The 19,663-nt window shown below is 27.8% G+C and overlaps 1 protein-coding gene across 2 annotated transcripts; it reads right to left on the bottom strand.

Annotated features, from left to right (window-relative positions):
- Positions 1-1,266: 1,266 nt before the first annotated feature.
- On the bottom strand, positions 1,267-17,575 carry LOC115701584 (cytochrome P450 87A3). 2 transcript variants are annotated; one of them, XM_030629407.2, is made up of 9 exons: positions 17,235-17,573; positions 16,756-17,083; positions 16,507-16,656; positions 16,169-16,417; positions 15,902-15,991; positions 9,732-9,810; positions 7,614-7,720; positions 1,661-1,788; positions 1,267-1,542 (listed from the first exon to the last, which is right to left on the bottom strand). In XM_030629407.2, exons 1-9 carry the CDS (start codon positions 17,438-17,440, stop codon positions 1,440-1,442), a joined length of 1,440 nt encoding a protein of 479 aa, XP_030485267.2. In that variant the 5' UTR covers positions 17,441-17,573; the 3' UTR covers positions 1,267-1,439. The 2 variants fall into 2 exon arrangements, 1 of the variants encoding a protein (XP_030485267.2); XR_009684102.1 differs by lacking the exon at positions 7,614-7,720 and having other exon boundaries at positions 1,449-1,542; positions 17,235-17,575.
- Positions 17,576-19,663: the final 2,088 nt, after the last annotated feature.

The raw sequence follows: 19,663 nt of genomic DNA on the forward strand, positions 1-19,663 counted from the left end.
CTCTGTGTCCTTAAAAATGTTTTGCTATATGTGATGTTTGTGTTTTACGTGCTTTTCTTGCTGAGTTTTGTGACTCACGGGTGTGTTGTGGTGCAACTAAAGGTAAAAGAAAAATGGACCAACGATGAGTCAGAGGTCTCTCAACAATGTACATATCAGCGTCACCGTCTTTTGGTTCTCAGTGGACAGGATCTACCTTTTGTAATCTTTTGAATATGTAGTAATATTTTGTAACAAACTGGTTTAGTGGTTCTTTTGTAACTAAGGGGACCCCAAATCCAATAATATTTTGAAAAAGAGTTTAAGTTATACTTAAATTGATTTTTTTTAAAAGTTTTAATTAAAGCACATTCTCATCCTTAAATTGTTAGTCTATTATTATAAACTAAATTATAAAGGCACACACGTGGCGCCCTTATGGGTTAGGGCGTTATAATCTCCTATGTTGACATGTGTACTTTAATAAATTCTGTATTGATATCCATGCATTCCTATTGGGCTCAAATAATTATTCTTCATAAGTCTATTTTACAAAAAATAAATAGCATATGCAAGACCATTCTTTGGCTGGGGTTAGTAGAGGCTACTAGACCAAGTCAGATAGCTTGGGGGAGATTTGTAAGACCAAAAATGAAGGAGGTTTGGGTTTTAGGTGCATAGAGAGATGGAACATTACTGCAGTGGGTAGGTATGTGTGGGATATGGCTTTAAAGAAAGACAACTTATGGGTTAGGTGGATTCACTTGGTGTATATAAAAGATAAGGATTGGTGGAGCTATGAGGCTCCACCCAGAGGGAGCTGGTTTTGGAAGAAGCTAGTATTGGTTAAAGACATCGTAAAAGAGAAAATAAGTGAAAGAGAAGTAGCCCAAATGAAATATGGAGTGGGTAATTTGTATATAAAATTGTGGCTTTAAGAAAAAAAGAAGTGGAATGCCATTATATGGAATAGATTAAGTGAGCCAAAACACCAATTTATTGTTTGAATGACTACTTGGGGGAGATTACAGACTAGAGACCGACTTGTTCGATTTCGAATCACTTTTGAAGATAGATGTCCAATATGTGAAAATGCTATAGAAATAAATGTCCATATATTTTTTCAATGTTGCTACAAGAGGGATATAACTCAAGAGCTGTAAAATGTGTTGTAAAATAAAAAAAAAAAATAGAGTTTTACTAGTGTATTTTAAAAAATAGAGTTGGGAAGTTGCTAGAAGTGCTCTAATTAAGTAATATTATATGAATAAGTAATTGCCTAATATAGATTGACAAGGATTCATTTATTTATTATTTATTCGTTTAAAAGATAGTACATGATTAATATTTTTTCCCAAAGAAAATAGTACATAATACTTTATACATATTCTACAAACACTATATGCACAACACATATGCATGCATGCATATACTTAATATATTATGCTATATCGTTTTTTTTATTCAACTGCACAATTTTTTTCTGAGATTTTAATATGTAAGCCATTTGGAAATGTCAATGTAGGTTTGCGAACAATATCTCCTCCTTTGACTACTGACCACCTACCATTTTTATAAAAACACGTCAAAATGTGTAAATATTATGTCATAATAGTACATAATACAAAATAAACTTCAAATTATTGATCGATGAAGTATAAATAATAATAAAAAAATATACCTTAGATTTAAAACCAAATGATGAATAAATATGGCCAATTGTACTTTTGCGAAGTCAGCTCCCACGCACAATCTAACACCTCCTCCGAATCCCATGAAAGTCTTGGTTCCTAAATGCAATTCCTTTCCCTAGAGGTACATTTAAGTTTGAATGGAACACCACCAAAAAGAAAAGTTAAATGAGATTTAAATTTTCATTTTCATAAATAAAGTTTACCGTATCTAACTTTGTTGTACATTTCTTTATTATACCAATAAGTTAGTTTTTATATAAATAAAAGTTATGACTCCAGTTTTAATTGTAGTCATACCAAGTTTTTTGTATGGAAATTTTTAATATTAATGTTATGTGGATAACAAGGTTTAAATATAATTTGTAATACTAATATAATATTAATTATTTAGAATTTTTATTTATAATATCATTCAAAATATTTCTAAAAAGTAATCATCCCTAAGTCCTCAAGCATCAAAAAAGTTAATAATTAGTATTAATTATTTATTTTTATAATTAAATAATTAAAATTAATTATTTATTTTATAATCAAATAATTAGTTTTTATTTTATAGGTTGAACGTTTGAATGGAGAAAGAGAATTTGTTATTTTTTTAATTGAGAATTTGTTGTTTAAAATGATATGAGACTTATATATATATATTGTTGTGTAACTCAATTCTTAGTATTGTCTACTTATGACTGAGAACCCTTAAACAAGAGTCAGTTATGTTAGTTGATTATTTTCTTTAACAACTCACTAACTATTAAATTGTATATATATTCAGCTCCTAGTCTAAGTCTATTGAGAACTTTAGAGATAAAAAACATTTCAAAGCTAAGAGAAGCTAAGAGCGAGAATGAGGGTTATGCATAGTATAGGTGTATCTGATCCTATAACTCTCATGTGAGGAATATTGAAATCTCTTAGCTTTTCTTGTAATCTCTTGGTGTTTGAACATTGATTATTCAATAAAGATCCTCATCATTATGAATGTTCTCTTTCATCTGGTTTGTGCTTCATTTATCGAGTTCTGTTTCATTTATCTTTTACTTTCATATTAGTTCGTTGATTATTCATTCATGTTGGATCTTGTTCTGATTTCATTTGGTTCGATTCGAGTGATAACATAATCACAACAAGTGGTATCTGAGCTCGGGTTAGATTCTATGATTAAGAACTATTTGACTCGAGGCTGAGAAGAAGAAAGAAGTTATTGAAAGATCAAGAATCCAACAATTTCCTCGGCTTGATTTAAGGTGGATAAATTCACTGGTGAAAATGACTTCAGTCTGTAGAGGATCAAAATGAGAGCCCTTCATGTACACCAGGGAATTTCAAAGGCATTAAACACAGAGGAACTTGGTGAAATCAAAAGAAGTAAGGTTGAAGAAGGACATAGAAAGTAAGGCACAATAGTGCAATTCTACTGAGTTTGGGAGATGAAGTGATGAGAGAAATTTCTCATGAAGAAACAACAACTGGATTATGGAACAAATTGGCTTCGATCTATCTTAAGAAATCCTTGGCCAACAAGTTTTTTCTGAAGAAGAAGAATCTATATACACTCAGAATGGATGACACAAATGATTTAAGAAAATATCTAGATGAAAAGGATTATTCTTGAGATGTCAAACATTGGAGTGAAGATCGAATATGAAGACCAAGGTATACTTCTCCTTAGTTCTCTTCCTAAATCATATGAGTACTTTGTAGATATTATTTTTTATGGCAAAGATACTCTAACATGGCAGAGGTAAAGGCTGCTCTAAACTCGAAGGAGATTCAGATGAAATATGAAGAAAAGGGAGAAATCAATGAAGAATGATTTATGGCTCATGGAAAAGGTGATAAGAAAATTTTCAAGAATCACAAGAAGTCCCACAGTCACAAAGGAAATAGCCATCACAAGTCAAAATCAAAGTTCAAACTAGGTAAATTCTGTAACTACTGCAAGAAAGAGGCACACTATAAAAATGAATGCTACATTCTTAAGACAAAAAAAAAGATATTAATAATGAAAAGGGAGAAGCGGAGTTAGTGTCAAATGGTTATGATTCATCTGATGTTCTTGTTGTGTCAACTGAGAAATCTGGTAATGAGTGGATATTAAACTCAGGGTGTTCTTTTTATATGTGTCCTAACAAAGATTTGTTTAGTAGTTTTGAAGATATTTTAGGTGGATCAGTTCTCTTGGGGAACAACAAAGCCTGCAAGGTTCAAGGGATTAGATCTATACGCATCAATATGCATGATGATGTCAATAGGACAATAGCAAATGTCAGGTATGTTCCTGAATTGAGAAGGAATTTACTATCTGTGGGTATCCTAGCAACAAATGGTTACAAAATACAGATTGAAGGTTGTTCCATGAAGGTTCTAAATGGATCTACACCTGTAATAAAGGGTGAATTCAGAAATGGCCTTTATTTTCTAACAAGGAAGGTTATAGTTGGAACTATAGCAGTGGCCACTAGTAAGGATGCAGATCAAACTCAGTTATGGCATAAAAGGCTTGGCCACATCAGTGAAAAGAGTATTGTAGAACTGTTGAAGTAGGGAGTTCTCAGTGGCAAACTGAGTGGAAAGGTTGAGTTTTTTTGAGAATGCATTTATGGAAAATATTGTAGAGTGAAATTTGGTACTGATGCTCACACCACTACAACTCCCTTGAGCATCTAGAGTTCCATCTTTAGGTGAAGTAGATTATTTCATGAGTATTATAGATGATTACTCAAGTAAGGTATGGGTAATACTCTTGAAATCTAAGAATCAAGCTCTTGATAGTTTCATTACTTGGAAAATTCTTACAGAGAATCAAATTGGAGTGAAAGTAAATAAACTAAGAACTGACAATGGGCTAGAATTTTGCTCAAGGAAATTTGTTAAATTCTACAATAATATAGGTATTTTTGGGCATAACGCCGTTAGAAAAACTCCTCAAAAAAATGGAGTGGCTGAGAGAATGAATAGAACTCTATTGGAAAGAGTTAGATGCATGTTAACGGGAGCCAATCTTGAAAGAAAATTTTGGGGAGAAGTTGTTTCTGTAGCCTAATATTTGATAAATAGGTGTCCATCGGTAGCTTTCAATATCAAAACTCCTCAACAAGTTTTGATAGGAAAGAAACCCAGCTATGAACACTTAAAAGTGTTTAATTGCACAACATATGCACATAACAGGCAAGATAAGCTTGAGCCTAGAGCTGTCAAGTGCATATTCATTGGATATCTTAATGGAGTGAAGGGATACAAGCTATGGTGTTTAGAAAAAGGTTTCAAGAAGTGCATCATTAGTAGGGATGTGGTTTTTAGAGAAGATGAGATGCCTATGAAACATAAGGCAACTACAGTCACCAGCCAAGAGCAAACCACAACTCGATTTGAAGTTGAAAAACCAGTCCATGTTCAGGAATAAACTGGTGATACTGGTCAAGATGAGCACACTCAACAAAGTGAATTAAATGACTACCAATTAGCAAGGGACATGGAGAGAAGAGAAATCAAGGCTCCTAAAAGGATAGGCTATGCAGACTTCATTGGATATGCTCTAGCTGTAGCTGAAGAAGAAATCAGTGTTGAACCTCTTACAGTGCAGGAAACTCTCAATAGACTTGATGGCTACAAATGGAAAGGGGAAATGGATGATGAGATGGACTCATTGGTGAAAAACAAAACCTGGATAGTGGTGAGAAAGCCAAAGGGTATAAGGCCAGTGGGGTGCAAATGGATATTTACGCACAAAGATGGGATTTCAGGTGTTAAAATGGAAAGATATACGGCTAGACTTGTAGCCAAAGGTTTCACACAGAAAGAATTATAGACTTTAATGAAATCCTTGCACCTGTGGTGAAACAAACTTCAATCAGAGTAATATTGGCTAGAGCAACAAGAGACAAGCTAAAGGTGGATCAAATGGATGTGAAAATAGCATTCTTACATGGTCTATTAGAAGAAGATATATATGTATATGGAGCAACATGAGGGATTTAGCTATGGGAATCTAGATCAAGTGTGCCTCCTAAAGAGGTCAATAGAACATCAAATTTGATGATTTTATTACTAAAATAGGTTTCAGCAAAAGTAAATATGACCCCTATGTTTACTTTAATAAAAAAATTTATCTCCTTCAATATGTTGATGATAATTTAATAGTATGAAATGACAAAAATGATATTTTTGAGTTGAAACAGAAACTGAGCATGGGGTTTGATATGAAAGATCTTGGTAAGACAAACAGGATCCTAGGAATTGACATTGACAAAAATACTAATGGTTTTATCAGGTTATCTCAAGCCCGCTATCTGAAGAAGGCATTAGAAAAGTTCAACTTGCTCAGTTCAAAAGCTGTGACTACACCTCTGGCTGCTCACTTCAAGTTTTCCCAAAACCAATGTCCCAATAATAAAAAAGAAAGGAACCTCATGGAAAAAGTACCTTACACAAGTCTAGTGGGAAGTCTAACGTATGCCACGGTTTGTATAAGGCTAGATTTGGCCCATGCTCTAAGTGTTGTTAGCAGATACATGGCAGATCCTGGTGACTACCATTGGACAGTAGTTAGATGGATTCTTAGGCACATCAAATGTACTATTAACCTAGGCCTAGTCTTTAATGGAGATGCAAGGTCTAATGGAGAGGTTGTTGGGTATGTGGATAGCAATTATGTAGCTAATTTGGATACCAAAAGATCTTTGAAGGGCTGGTTTTCACTGTCCTAGGTGGAGCTATTAGCTGGAAATCAAATTTGTAGAAAGTGGTAGCTCTTTCAACAACTGAAGCAGAACACATGGCTGCTACAGAGTCTTTCAAAGAAGTAGTTTGGTTGAAAGGATTGACAAAGGAATTTGGTCTGAACTCAAATGAAATCTATGTCTACTGTGACAATCAAAGTGCTTTAATGCTGCATGAGAGATCCAAGCACATAGACATTAAGTTTCATTTTATCAGAGAAATTGTATCCAGAGGTGATGTTCAAGCCAAGAAGATCCAAATTGAAGAAAATCCAGCTAATATACTCACCTAAAGTGTTAGCTTACCAAAACTTAGACATTGTCTAAGTTTACTCAACATTGAAAAATGTTGTTGAGCCTGCCTGGCTCATTCAGAACATGTTATCTTTCAATATTAGTAAGTGGTTTAAGATAGAATTGTTGCTTAACTCAACCCCTAGTATTGTCCAGTTATGATTGAGGACCCCTTAGACAGGAGTCAGTTATGTTAGTTAATTTTTTCTTTAACAACTCACTAACTCTTAGTCTAAGTTTGTTGAGAACTTTAGAGATAAAAAAAATCCAGAGCTAAGAGAAACTGAGAGAGAGGAGGGTTGTATAGAATATAGATGTATTTGGTCCTATAACTCTCATGTGAGGAATTTTTACTTAAAATCTTTTAGCTTTGCTTGTAATCTCTTGGTGTTTGAACACTGGTTATTCAATAAAGATCTTTAGTATTATGACTGTTCTCATTCACCTAGTTTGTGGTTCATTTATCCAGTTTTGTTTTATTTATCTTTTACTTTCATATTAGTTCGTTGATTATTCATTCTTGTTGGATCTTGTTCTGAATTCATCTGATTCGATTTGAGTGATAACATACTCACAAGATATATATAATATTAAAGAGGTACATTTCATGACCCATAATATAATATTATTTTTTAGAATTCACGTCCCCTAGTATGTCTTCCAATGGTAAAAAGGAAATGTATATATATAATTTTTAATTGCGTGACTCACTATATTTTATGATCCAATAAATACACTATCCAAAAACTTTATGATTAAAAATATATATATTGTAGTAATGATTTTTTTTTTTGAAAACTTGATAAGATACGATAGACGCCGTCGATAAAAGTGGAGCTTATTATAATATAAATAAGATATTATAATAATGATATCGATAGAATTAAAAAGTCTATGGTATCATATGCTCTCTCTAATAAACTAATTATACCTTCCATCGCCATGGATTAAAAGTGAGAGGATCATCATATATATCAGGATTCACATGAAGAACCGATGGAACAACCATGACAAGCCAACCAGCTGGAATTGTATATCCTGAATTCAAATATTACCAAATGAATATATTGTTATTAATTTTCTATGTTGATAAATAATTAAAGTTATGTTTATATAAATATATATTATGTGCAAGTAATGTTAAGTGCAATATATGTTTAATTTTTTAAATTAGATAATGTTTTTTTTTTTAATTCTTAAAATAGGGTTTGAGATTTTGATCTTTGAGAATATTTTTAGCTATTGCGGCTTGGTATTCCATTTGGATGTGATTATGTATATTTATTTTATATAAACAATAAAACCAAATTAAGATATCATGGTAAATCGTTGTGTGCCTGATTGAGCAAAATCGTCTCTTATTTTAATTCATAGTTAAACTAGCAAAATTAAAAATATGGTTAAAAATATTTATAAAAAATACAGTTAAACTAAGAATTTCATTACATAGCCATATTTTATATAAAATGAATGTATATTATATACTAAATATATAATGTAGTTAATTATACGTGTATTCATTGTGTATAGTAAATAAATATGTGTCACATGAATCACATGATCCATGAAATTTTATAGATCAAACAACTAAAAATAATAATGAAATAAATAATTAGTGTGATTTTTTTTTTTTTACTAATAGATCTTTTTTGTTGTTGATCATGATTTTTTTAAACATGTTGTCAAGATGTTTAAAAGTTGTTGATTAACAACTAATATCTATTGACATATATTTCTATACCTTTGTTACATATTTCTATATGCACATAATATATTAACTACATTTTGTGCACTCACAAACAATAATTTATCTACTTTATTCTTTAAAACATATCATAAAAACTTTATTTTCTTTGACAATTTTTTTTCACAAAATAATTAACATAATATTCACAATAAAATAAAATGTAACAACGTGTTAAGGCTCAATTAGGCTCGTAATTTCCTCTCAGCTGTGAAGATATGGCGGCTATGGCAAGGAAAACACGAGGTCAAAAGTTAGGGTCTCAAGGGAAACATGTGAAGAAAAAAGGAGGTCCTTCCTCAAATATTGATTTGGTTTTAAAAACTAGGTCTATGGTGGGAATATTAGGGATTACGTCTATGGAATTTTTAGATTTAGAAATTGTTAAGAATGATGAAGATTGAAGGCTAGCGAAGACTAATCAGTCTCCTCCATCTCCGATGGTTGCAGTAACAATGGTGGATCGATGTTACTTAAAAGGGAAAAATCTTCCATCTCTGGTGGTTGTAGAATGTTTAATTTCGGGGAGGATTGATCAAAATCTTTCAGAAGGGGAAGATAATCTTCCAACGATGACTGCACCATACTCTGATGTGGAGAGGGTTAATTAAGTCCCATTGGAGGGAGGCAATTAGCTGGCTCTGGTAGCTATGAAATCCCTTTCTGGGATGGGGGAAAAGAGAGAGATCAGAGGTCAAGAAGACAATTTCTTCCTAGTTTAGAGTTATTCAAGCTTCGAAAAGAGATGCATTTGAGTGGTAAGATTTCTTCCTCAATTCTAATTCTAAAATTCAATGATGTTTTTGAAAACACCTAATTGTTTAGGGGTTAAAGAGAGAGTTAAGATTTAATTAGTTTATATTAAAAAAGTAGCTATTGGAGAACAACCCTAATATGTTTTAAGTAATAAAATAAATATAGAAATAGATATATGGCATAGCTATTGCTTGGGTGTTGTATCTCAGGAACCAAAATTACTATCTTGTACCAAACAGGATATTAAAAATAGCTATGGCCTACATGTATAGCAGGCTAGAGAGTTTATGTAGCCAAAATCTTGGTGCTGTTAGTTTGTAATGTGATTTTGAAGTAATAGAAATTGCTTAGTCATCAAATAACTAAATAAAGAACAAAAGAAAATAGTAAAAGTTATTAAATAGAAAGAAAAGAAAAGAAATGAGTAAAAATATGTAGAGTAAGAGAATCACTTAGGCATGCTTCTTCAAATTTTTAAAGAATTAGATACTTAATATTAAAGGAGCTGATGAATTAGTTAACTACATCTATCCATTTGAATTAACTTACCATTGATCTCAACATCTTGGATTACTTTTCTATAGATTCCTGGTACAATATTTGCAAGCCTAACAATTTCATTGATGACCTGAAATGTTATACAAAAATAATAAATAATATGATTTATTCTAGATAAAATGTGGCTATGTAACGAAATTTTTGGTTTAACGGTATTTTTTTTTATTTTCTATGTTATTTTTAACTAATTCTATTATTATTTAACATAATATTCTTTATTAATTTTATAATATTATTATATATATTTAAAAATAAAAATAGTATAGATATTTTATATAATAAAATTTAAATTTAAATTTAAAACACTTAAAATATTGTAATGTAGATATTTTATATACGAAAATTTTAATTTTTAAAATACTTAAAATATTGTAAATATTTTTAATTATATTTTTTTAACTTTGTTAGTTTAACTTTAAATTAAAATAAGTGACAATTCCGCTGAATTAGGGACACAACTATTCACCATGATATCTCACTTGAATTTTATTGTGTATATAAAAAAATGTATATATATATATATAATATCTCTTAATTAAGTTAGTTTCATTAGTTTTTTTTCAAAAAACTTTAGTTTGCTTAGAAGTTAGAAATTATTTATGTATATATTTATTCTATATATGTGGTATACTTTCTCTAAATGAAATATCTCCAAAACCTATTTTGGTTGTGGGAAGTAAAATGTCATCCAGAAGGGCGTTCCCAGAAATCTAACTTGTCTATTCAGAAAAAGTCTTGTGGAATGACAACTATCATCCGAAAGGGCATTCTCGAATGTCTATTGGTTCCACCCAAAAGGAGTCTTCAGAAAAACTAGTCTTCCTCCGGAAAGAAGTTCAGGATAGCTAGTTGTTTCCTCATGGAAGGAAATTGTGGATAGTCAACTCCGGCTATTGTTATTCCTATCCGGGGAGTCCCTTCAATGTGCTCTTTGGTTTGTCTTCCAGGAAGCGTATGTCTCAACTAGAAGCGCTTTATCTTAAGCTGATGTGGAAATATTATTATGAGAAATTTTTAAATTTGTTAAGTCGTAACTAACTTAACAACTTATCACTTACAATCAACAACTTTAGGATCTATATCCTGAACCTATAAATACCACCAACACTTATCATTTTGCGATAACAAGTTCAAACAAGTTTCGAAGAGGTGATTTCGAAGAGAGAGCGGTACAGGAAAAAGAGAGATTGGATTTGGGTGTTGTATGAAGAATTTTTCTGTAGATGAAAAAGATTGAGATAAACACTTTGAGAGAAGCTGACAGAGAATCGATCTCGACTGTATTGTACTCTATTCTTACTCAATTAATAAAGAAGATTTGGTGGTGTTCTAGAATTAGAGTAGAGCCATAGATCACATCGATCTAAAGAACTAATATATATCTTGGTGTTGATTTTATTATTTTATTGCTTCAATTGTTTCTGGCTTTGAATACTTTGTTCATCCTTGTTTTAATTTTTGATTATTGTTTGTGATTTATTAATTTTGCCATGATTAATTGTTTGTTGATTAATTTTTTAGTTAATTTAGTTATGCATATTAGTTGTAACTTTTCCACAATTAATATGCTATAAAAATAAATGATTATAAATATTGTTGATGATTCTTAAATAACTTTTTTAAAAGACAGATTCTTAAATATTTAGGTGACGTTTGGTAACACTTTTGTTTTCTAATTTTTTAATCATAAAATGAAAGTAAAATTTTTGTTTTTAAAAATTTTGCTTTTGAAAAATAAAAATGCGTTTTGTAACCACTTTTATTTTTCAATTTTAAAAACAGAAAATAAAAGTGTGTTCTGTAAAATTTATTTTCATTTTAATTTTTTGATTTTATTTACGTCGGGTCTAGGTCCGGAGTTGGATTTGGGTTCAAGTTAGAGGTCGGGTTTAGCGCCAGGACCGTGGGGGGATTTGGGATTGAAGTCCAAGATATTGATTAAGAAAAAAAAAACTGTTTAAAAAAATATTGAAAGTGATTTTTTTTTTGTTTTTAAAATTTTGATTCTCAATTAAAAAATTGAAAAGTAAAAACAGTTTTATAGAACATGTTTTTGAAAAATATTTTCACTTTTTCAATTTTAAAAACAAAAAACTGATTAAAAAAGTGTTACCAAACGGCACCTTAGTTAACAACATTTAAAAGACATATTATCAACACCACCTCATAATCACATATATGAATAATAAATTATTCTTTCCCTTCAATCACTTTATCTATTTTTTATTTTTTAAAGAGTCATTCAGATTTTATTTTTATTTGTTAAAAAATACTAATTTATAGTTTTAATTTAAAATAAAATCCATTTCTTTACACGATATTAATCACTAAAATATATTTATATTTTAAAATTAAAATGCTTAAATTTTTCAAAAATAGAAATTAACCTACAATTGATTTTATACATAAAATAAAATTACTATAGCAAAGAAGAGAATTCACATTGATATTTTTTGATAAATATATATATTTTTAAGAAGATCGTGTTCTCAACAATACTTAATTAAAAATATAAAATGAATATATTTAGAGATATTTTTTTTATTTTATTTTATGGTGTTTTTCTTTCTTTCTTTTTTTTTTTTTTTTTTTTTTGTGAAAGAAAAAATCTTTAGAGTTTTCTATCTAGATTTATTGTATATTTTAGTCTATTCACATAATGGTAAATATGTAATTAATTGTTTCCAAAAAAAAAGGTTGTCTTTATTAAGATTAGGAGTGTAAATATAACTTTTCTCTTATTTTTACATCTATCTATATAATTATATGTGAATTTATACTATAATTTATTTCTCACATATATTAATATTTTGACAATAATCTTATTTCTTATCTAATACGCCTTTGTATATTAAAGATTCTTAATAATATTTTTATCATTTATTTTAATTTAATTAATGATGGCAGTAGATACATAATGTGCAGTATTTTTTTAAATGATATTTATTTAAATAAATAAATATGAGTTTTACATATTCTTTTTAAGTGCAAGGTGAAAGTGCAATAATCTATTTATCTTAATATTTATATAAATAGTAAAAATATTGATTTCGACGATTCTTTTCTTTCAATTTTTTTTTTCTAATTGTTTTGATAATGTTTTGATCTTTATGATATGGTGATGATATTAATTTTGAATATAATGAGATTAGTGAAATACGGTGTTGACAAAGAATTTGAATGTAATGACGATTTAAGTGAGATCCGATAATGACTTTTAATGTAGTGGTAATTTTTTCTATTATTTGTTTTGATAATGTTTGGTCAATCTTCGATATGGTGATGACATTAATTTTGAATATTATAGTGGGATTACAAACACAGTGTTAACAAAGAATTTGAATGTAGTGGCGACCATAAGTGAGATTTAGTAATGATAATTAATGACTTTTAATGTAGTGGTAACTACAGTGAGATACAATATTGATGATAACTACTTTGAATATGAGAATTGCTAAAGGACACTACTGGTGACTAGCACCCTCCTTAGTGTCATACCGCTATTGGTATAATTAAATAGCAAGTCCCATATAACTTAAGAAAATAAATTTTAAAAAATATCGTTAACTAAGCATAAGGTGACACCTATGGAAAGTGCTGGACACCACTGATACCCAATAACAATCCTCTTCGAATATAGTACAAGAGAGAAATACACGACTTTAAATACTTTTTTTGTCTTGCAATTTACATAACTAGATATAATTTTTGCCATAAATATATTATAACATTTTTAATTATATGACATAAATTTTGTGGTGTATACACGTTTCTAATAACCCACAAATAATTTTTTAGTTTTTGAAAATTTAATTTTTTACTCGATCAATCAATTAAATAAATTTTTTTGTTTGATGTGTTTGTTATTGTAAATTGTTATATAAAAAACAAATATTATTTGAGTTAATTAGATTTAATAGATATTAATTACAAATATTTAAGATATATAATTTAATATTTATGATAAATATCAATTGAAACTATCTAATATACATCTAATATAAATCTAATTTAAACACTAATTCATTTTATTTTTTTTAATAATTATAGTAATTTAAATATTTTAAAATTTAAATTCATGTTTTCATTTTTAAATTTTCACAATATTTTATTCATTAATAATAATTCCACAAATTATCAATTAATATATATATATATATATTAAAGAGAAGTATGAGACGGTGACATGATCACATTCTAAAATCACTCTAAAACTATTTTTCTCTTCTCTCCTTAATTCTCTCAATTTTAATATTTTATGAAAGCATAAATCTACAAATTGATATTTTACTATTATTTTAATAATTTTCCTATATAAAAAAGCATAAATCTACAAATTAATATTTTACTATTATTTTAATAATTTTTCTATAAAAATATTAATATTTTAAAAAAGTTAGAAAATAAAAAAAAATCCAAAAAAAAAAAATTAAAACTAAAATCAAATATAATTAATTGTACATTTCGTTTATATATGTATATAAAATATCAATCAATATATATAACATTTTTGGCTTTTTTAAAAAAAATATGAAAATAATAATAATAATAATAATAATAATAATAATAATAATAATAATAATAATAATGTGTACGTTTTTTATTTTTTTTATTTTTTTTTTTTAAAATTAAGATATAATAATAATAATAATAATAATAATAATAATAATAATAAAAGAATCGGTTGTACATGATACTTAGAATAATATTTCAATTGCTTTTCACCACGTTTAAATTTTTTATTAAAAATATTAATTAACATCTAACAAAACCCTACTTTACTTCCGTTGTTTTAAATGATAACTTTAATGTCAAGTATCACATAATTATAATTAAAGAGCATTGCTATTGGGCACCAGTGGTGCCCAATACCTTTTATAGGTGGCACCCTACGATAGGTTAGCGATATTCCCTAAATTTTATTTTTTTAAGCTATATGAGACCTGCTTCTTAATTACACCAATAATGGTATGATACCAACATTACAAAAATCTGCTACATTTATTGACAACTTTTTAGTCGCAACATAATTTTTTTGTGACTAAATGTGTATTTTAGTCACAACAAAATGTTACTAGTGACTAAAACATATTATTTAGATACAAGTTGTCACTAATTTAGTTTTAGCCACAACAAGTATTGTGACTAAAAATACATTAATTAGTCACAATAAATTGTAATTTTTGTAACTATATTAATACATTTAGTCACGGACTTTTTAGTCACAACATAGGAATGATCATTTATAATTAGTCACAACTTTTTCACTTTTAGTCACAAGTTTTGTTGTGACTAAAAGTAAGATTTTTTGTAAGGAGGGTTGCCTTTTAACATTTTTCATAACTCAAGTATCACATTTTATATATATATATATTTAATTACTTTTTTAAAACATATTAATTAATAATAATAGAACAAATTAATGAATTTTTTTCTAATATCTTAAAAATCTTTTAAAAAATATTTAAAATTCGAGATGAAATCTAAGATTAATGTATAGATTTGGAAAATTAAATAGTGACGACTACAAGTAAACTACGGTAATGACAAGTGATGAGATACAGTGATGACAATGTGTGAGATACGGTGATAAAAATAGGTGAGATACAATGAGACAACAAGTGAGATACAATAATACCAATAATTTTGAATGATCGAAATATGAAAATAATGCATTATGATAAACATCGTAATTTTTTTCTGCACCATATTTATTTATTTCATAAAAATAATTTCTTTTAACAAAACAATTTAAAATACTACATATAATAAATTTTAAACCTCTCAATAAATAATTCTAAATAATAATTAATAAAATTGTGTATTTAGTTTTTAATAAATAAAATTATTAATAATAATATAAAATAAGATAATATATTTATAACTTTACTATATATTAGAATTATATTTTTAATTAACTATTATTATAATACTAAAAAAATTAAGTTAGCTGCGTGAAGAGCTAACGGATATATTGTATAGTATATAAAATAAAATACAATTAATAAATAATTTTAAAAAATACCTAAACTCTTGTACAAAAATAAATATTTAAAACGACATAAATAATAAAAGACACACACGTACATTAACTTTGAAATAATAATTAAAATACTCTTAATTCTTTAAAAAGAAAAATATACTCTTAATTAATTACTCACCATATGTGTAAAATTCATGGATTTATATTCCTGCCATGTAATCTGAGAGTCCTTTCTCTGACGGCTTTTAATAATATCCTCGTGCTCTTTCTGTAATAAAAAAATATTTGGCTATGTTATTAAATAGTATAACAACCTCAGCCTTTCTTTAATTCTCTCTCTCATGATATAATCAATTCACCCATTATTTGGCTTATATTTTATTGTGTCATGAAAACAATTATATATAATAATAATAATAATAATAATAATAATAATAATGCAAACCGTTAATTCAGCTTGAACTTGAGGATGATCAGAAATGAACTTGATTGCCAATGTAAGGGCAGTAGAAGTAGTCTCAAAAGTGGCAAAGAGAAGCCCAAACACCAAATTTACAGCGACTGTTTCATTCAAAATTGTATCTTCTTTCTTCACTTCATCTAGTAAATGATCCAAATAATCACCATATTTCTTGCTCGATGCTTTTCTTTCATCAAATTTCTCTTTTATTATTTTTAATGCATTCATCCGACCCTAATATATATAATTATTATTTTAACTGTTATTTTATACACAATTTATTTTTTATATATAATTTAAAAATTAAAATATTTGATATATACCTGCAAACATGCATGATAAGCAGTTCCTGGAATGTTGAGGGGAAATGAAATCATGCCATCTATTATGGCTGTAAAATTCTCTCGTAGTTTTCTTGGGCCCTCCAAGTCATCATAGCCAATCAGCTTCATTGCAAAATATCTGAACACCATCTGCATGCATGAAAATATGACTCCCTCATCAAAATAATATATATATATATGGAAATAAAGAAGCATATATTATTAATTATTTGTAATATATATGTATACATCTGAAGAAACATGTTTGATATCTACAGCAGTTGCAGAGCGAGCCCAAGAGGTGAGATGTTGGCGAGTGATTTGGTCCATTTCGGAGAGTAATGTGGACTTTATGTTTTCAGGGCTAATAAGGTGTAGAACCAAGTTCTTCAGATACTTATGAACCACACCATGATAAGTCAAGATATCTTGCCCACCGAATATTTCAGTGAAACTCTCTGGATACCAAAATAGGAAATACTTTCCTTCCTTTTGAAATATCTTGTAATTAAATTCCGGGTCCGTAGATACAACTATATTTTGCCCCACTATATTAGTCCGAAACAACAACCCATATCTGCATATAAATATAATATATACGTATGACCATATATGTACAGATAACGAAGTACAGTATTATATATTTGAACAAATTAAGATTGTACCTACGTTGTTATTTGTATTATATGGGCCAGTATGTATATTTGTATTTGTATGTATGTACGTACCTTGTTATTCTCTTTTTGATGAAAGGAGATACATCATACAAAGAATGTGGAGTGAAATACTGGAGGGTCTCACCAATAAGAGGGAAACCCATGGAACCAGGTGGCAACTTCCCATTTCCATTGCACTTAGGGTTCTGCCATCTATAAACCCAATGACTTATCAAAACAATAATAAAACCTATAAGAAACATCAAAAGCACCCACATTTTTTCGCACTTCGAAAATATATTGCTAATAATTAGCGACAGTATACTATTGAATATATAAATATATATATATATATTTATATATATCAATGTTTATATACAAATTGAATGCTTTATTATATTATATGGTTTAGCAAATATTGCCATGGTACTTCTATATATATAGATGTATTTTTAATGGGCCTGTATTATTCATGAATGAGTAATATTAGAAAAATTTAAATTTTTATGCTTAATTATTGTATTTAATTAGAAAAATCTCTTATTTTTACATTATATGGACTAAGAATGTTCCATCCACTAAAAAAAATATTAATAAATTTTTTTATATAGTGTAAAGAGTTGTACTTTTTGATATTTTTTTTAATTAAGTAGCTAAATTAAATATAGAAATTAAAAATTTTCTTTTATTCTTATTTGCCATCCTATCAAAATCTAATAATTTAATATTTTTAAAAATAATATTTATAATTAAATTTATTTAGTACCTATTAATGAGTATATCCATATTGAGAAGTATTCCATATATATATAATAGGGATTATTTCATAGATACACAAAAACAACAAAAATAACAAAAATACGATTTCACAAAATTTTAAACATTTTTACGATTTATTTGATTTTATTTACAGAAAATACGGTCTTTTTATGTTGTACTCTTGTTAATTTATTGTTGATTTTTTTGTTATCTGTATGTAATTTTTTGTTGTTTTGATATTATTTAAATGTTATTTTCATGTTACTTTTATGTAGTTTTCTTGTTATTTTTGTGTTGTTATTATAGAAAACCGTAAAAATGTAAAAAAAAAATTCTTTAAACGTAAAAATATATATTTTTTTATATAAAAAATTATACCTTATATAATTATCCCTATATAATATATATTCTTTAAGCATATATAACCATCATTATATTAAGTTTTTATTAATTTTCTTTTTTGAAACATATCATGATTAGTTTGAATTGATGACTGCTTGGTTAGGGATGAAAATTTTATCCGTAGGTTGTTACGGGTTCTATTAATGGGTGGTGATTCCCCGCCTAAATAAAGAGCAGGACGGGAACAACAATAAAGACAATTTTTAATCCTCGAGTGCTAAACCGTGGCGGGGATGGGGATAGCAACCCCAACCGATGAGCCTGGTTTAATAGTTTTTTTAATTATTTATATATAAATATATATTGTAATATTATTTAGTTATTATACATATATGCTTATGTGTTTTTATAATTTTCTAGTAACTTCTTAAATATATTTATTTTATGTTAGAAAATATTATATGTTTTGAAGTATATATATATATATTATTTTTTTTATTTTATATAATTTATTTTTATTTGTTTTTAAATAAATTAATAGGTTCTCTATGGGGATTACCGACTTCAACGGAAATTTCTCGCCTCGTCCATAAGAGCATCTATGGTAGCTTTTTTTAAAGGTGTTATATAACTCCATATCATCTGAAAATATAATATTTTTTTTTTCTACATTATTTTCGATACCTTTATTTCTAAAAATACTTTAATGGTATAACACCTTTTAAGAATGCTATAATTATGATCTCACATGTTATAATATATATATATAAATCTTTTTTTTTATTAAACTATTATGTATATTGCACTTTTAATTTTTTATTTAAAAAAAAAACATAGGATCAATGTCATGGTGTGGCATCAATGTAAATTTCTAAAATAGCACTCTTTTATCTCTAATGGTATATCATTATTTTATTCTTCCACCTAAGTTTTTACCTCATAAGTATTCTTCACAATACTATATTATTGGCGATGCTTTTAAATGATATATGTACGAAGATGGAGGCAGGCGTGCGTAAATTGTTAATTAATAGGCAGGTACGGAGGTACTCTATGGCCTTGGGTGGCCATGGCCCTCTTTCAACTTTTTATGAAATTATAGTATTAATAATATATTAGGTAAAGCTAATTAAGAAAACTATATTAATTTTCTTACTTTAATTATAAGGTTACTATTATAAGATATAGATTATATTATATGGCACTTTGTTGTAATTTTCTAAATTAAAAATGGGTCATTAAGTAACATATTTTTTTTAGTGGTAAATATTATTTTAGATTTGGTGTTTTAAAAAAATTATTGATTGTACTCTTTATTTTGTTAAATGATAAATTGGATTCTGTATTCTCTAAAATGGTACAAAATAGTACCCTGAACTGATTTTTTATCTATATAAAAG

This window comes from Cannabis sativa, chromosome 8 (assembly GCF_029168945.1).
Source record: "Cannabis sativa cultivar Pink pepper isolate KNU-18-1 chromosome 8, ASM2916894v1, whole genome shotgun sequence".
Classification (NCBI taxonomy): Eukaryota; Viridiplantae; Streptophyta; class Magnoliopsida; order Rosales; family Cannabaceae; genus Cannabis; species Cannabis sativa.

Bases quoted from the DNA above. Each gene is read 5' to 3' on its own strand.
- LOC115701584 (XM_030629407.2), bottom strand. From the start codon at position 17,440: ATGTGGGTGCTTTTGATGTTTCTTATAGGTTTTATTATTGTTTTGATA. The intron at 16,418-16,506 runs GTATATATCAAA...TATATATATTAG, and splicing joins CTTATCATGCATGTTTGCAG to GGTCGGATGAATGCATTAAA. The intron at 1,543-1,660 runs GTATATTTTTTT...TAAAAATGGTAG, and splicing joins CATTTGGTTTTAAATCTAAG to GTGGTCAGTAGTCAAAGGAG.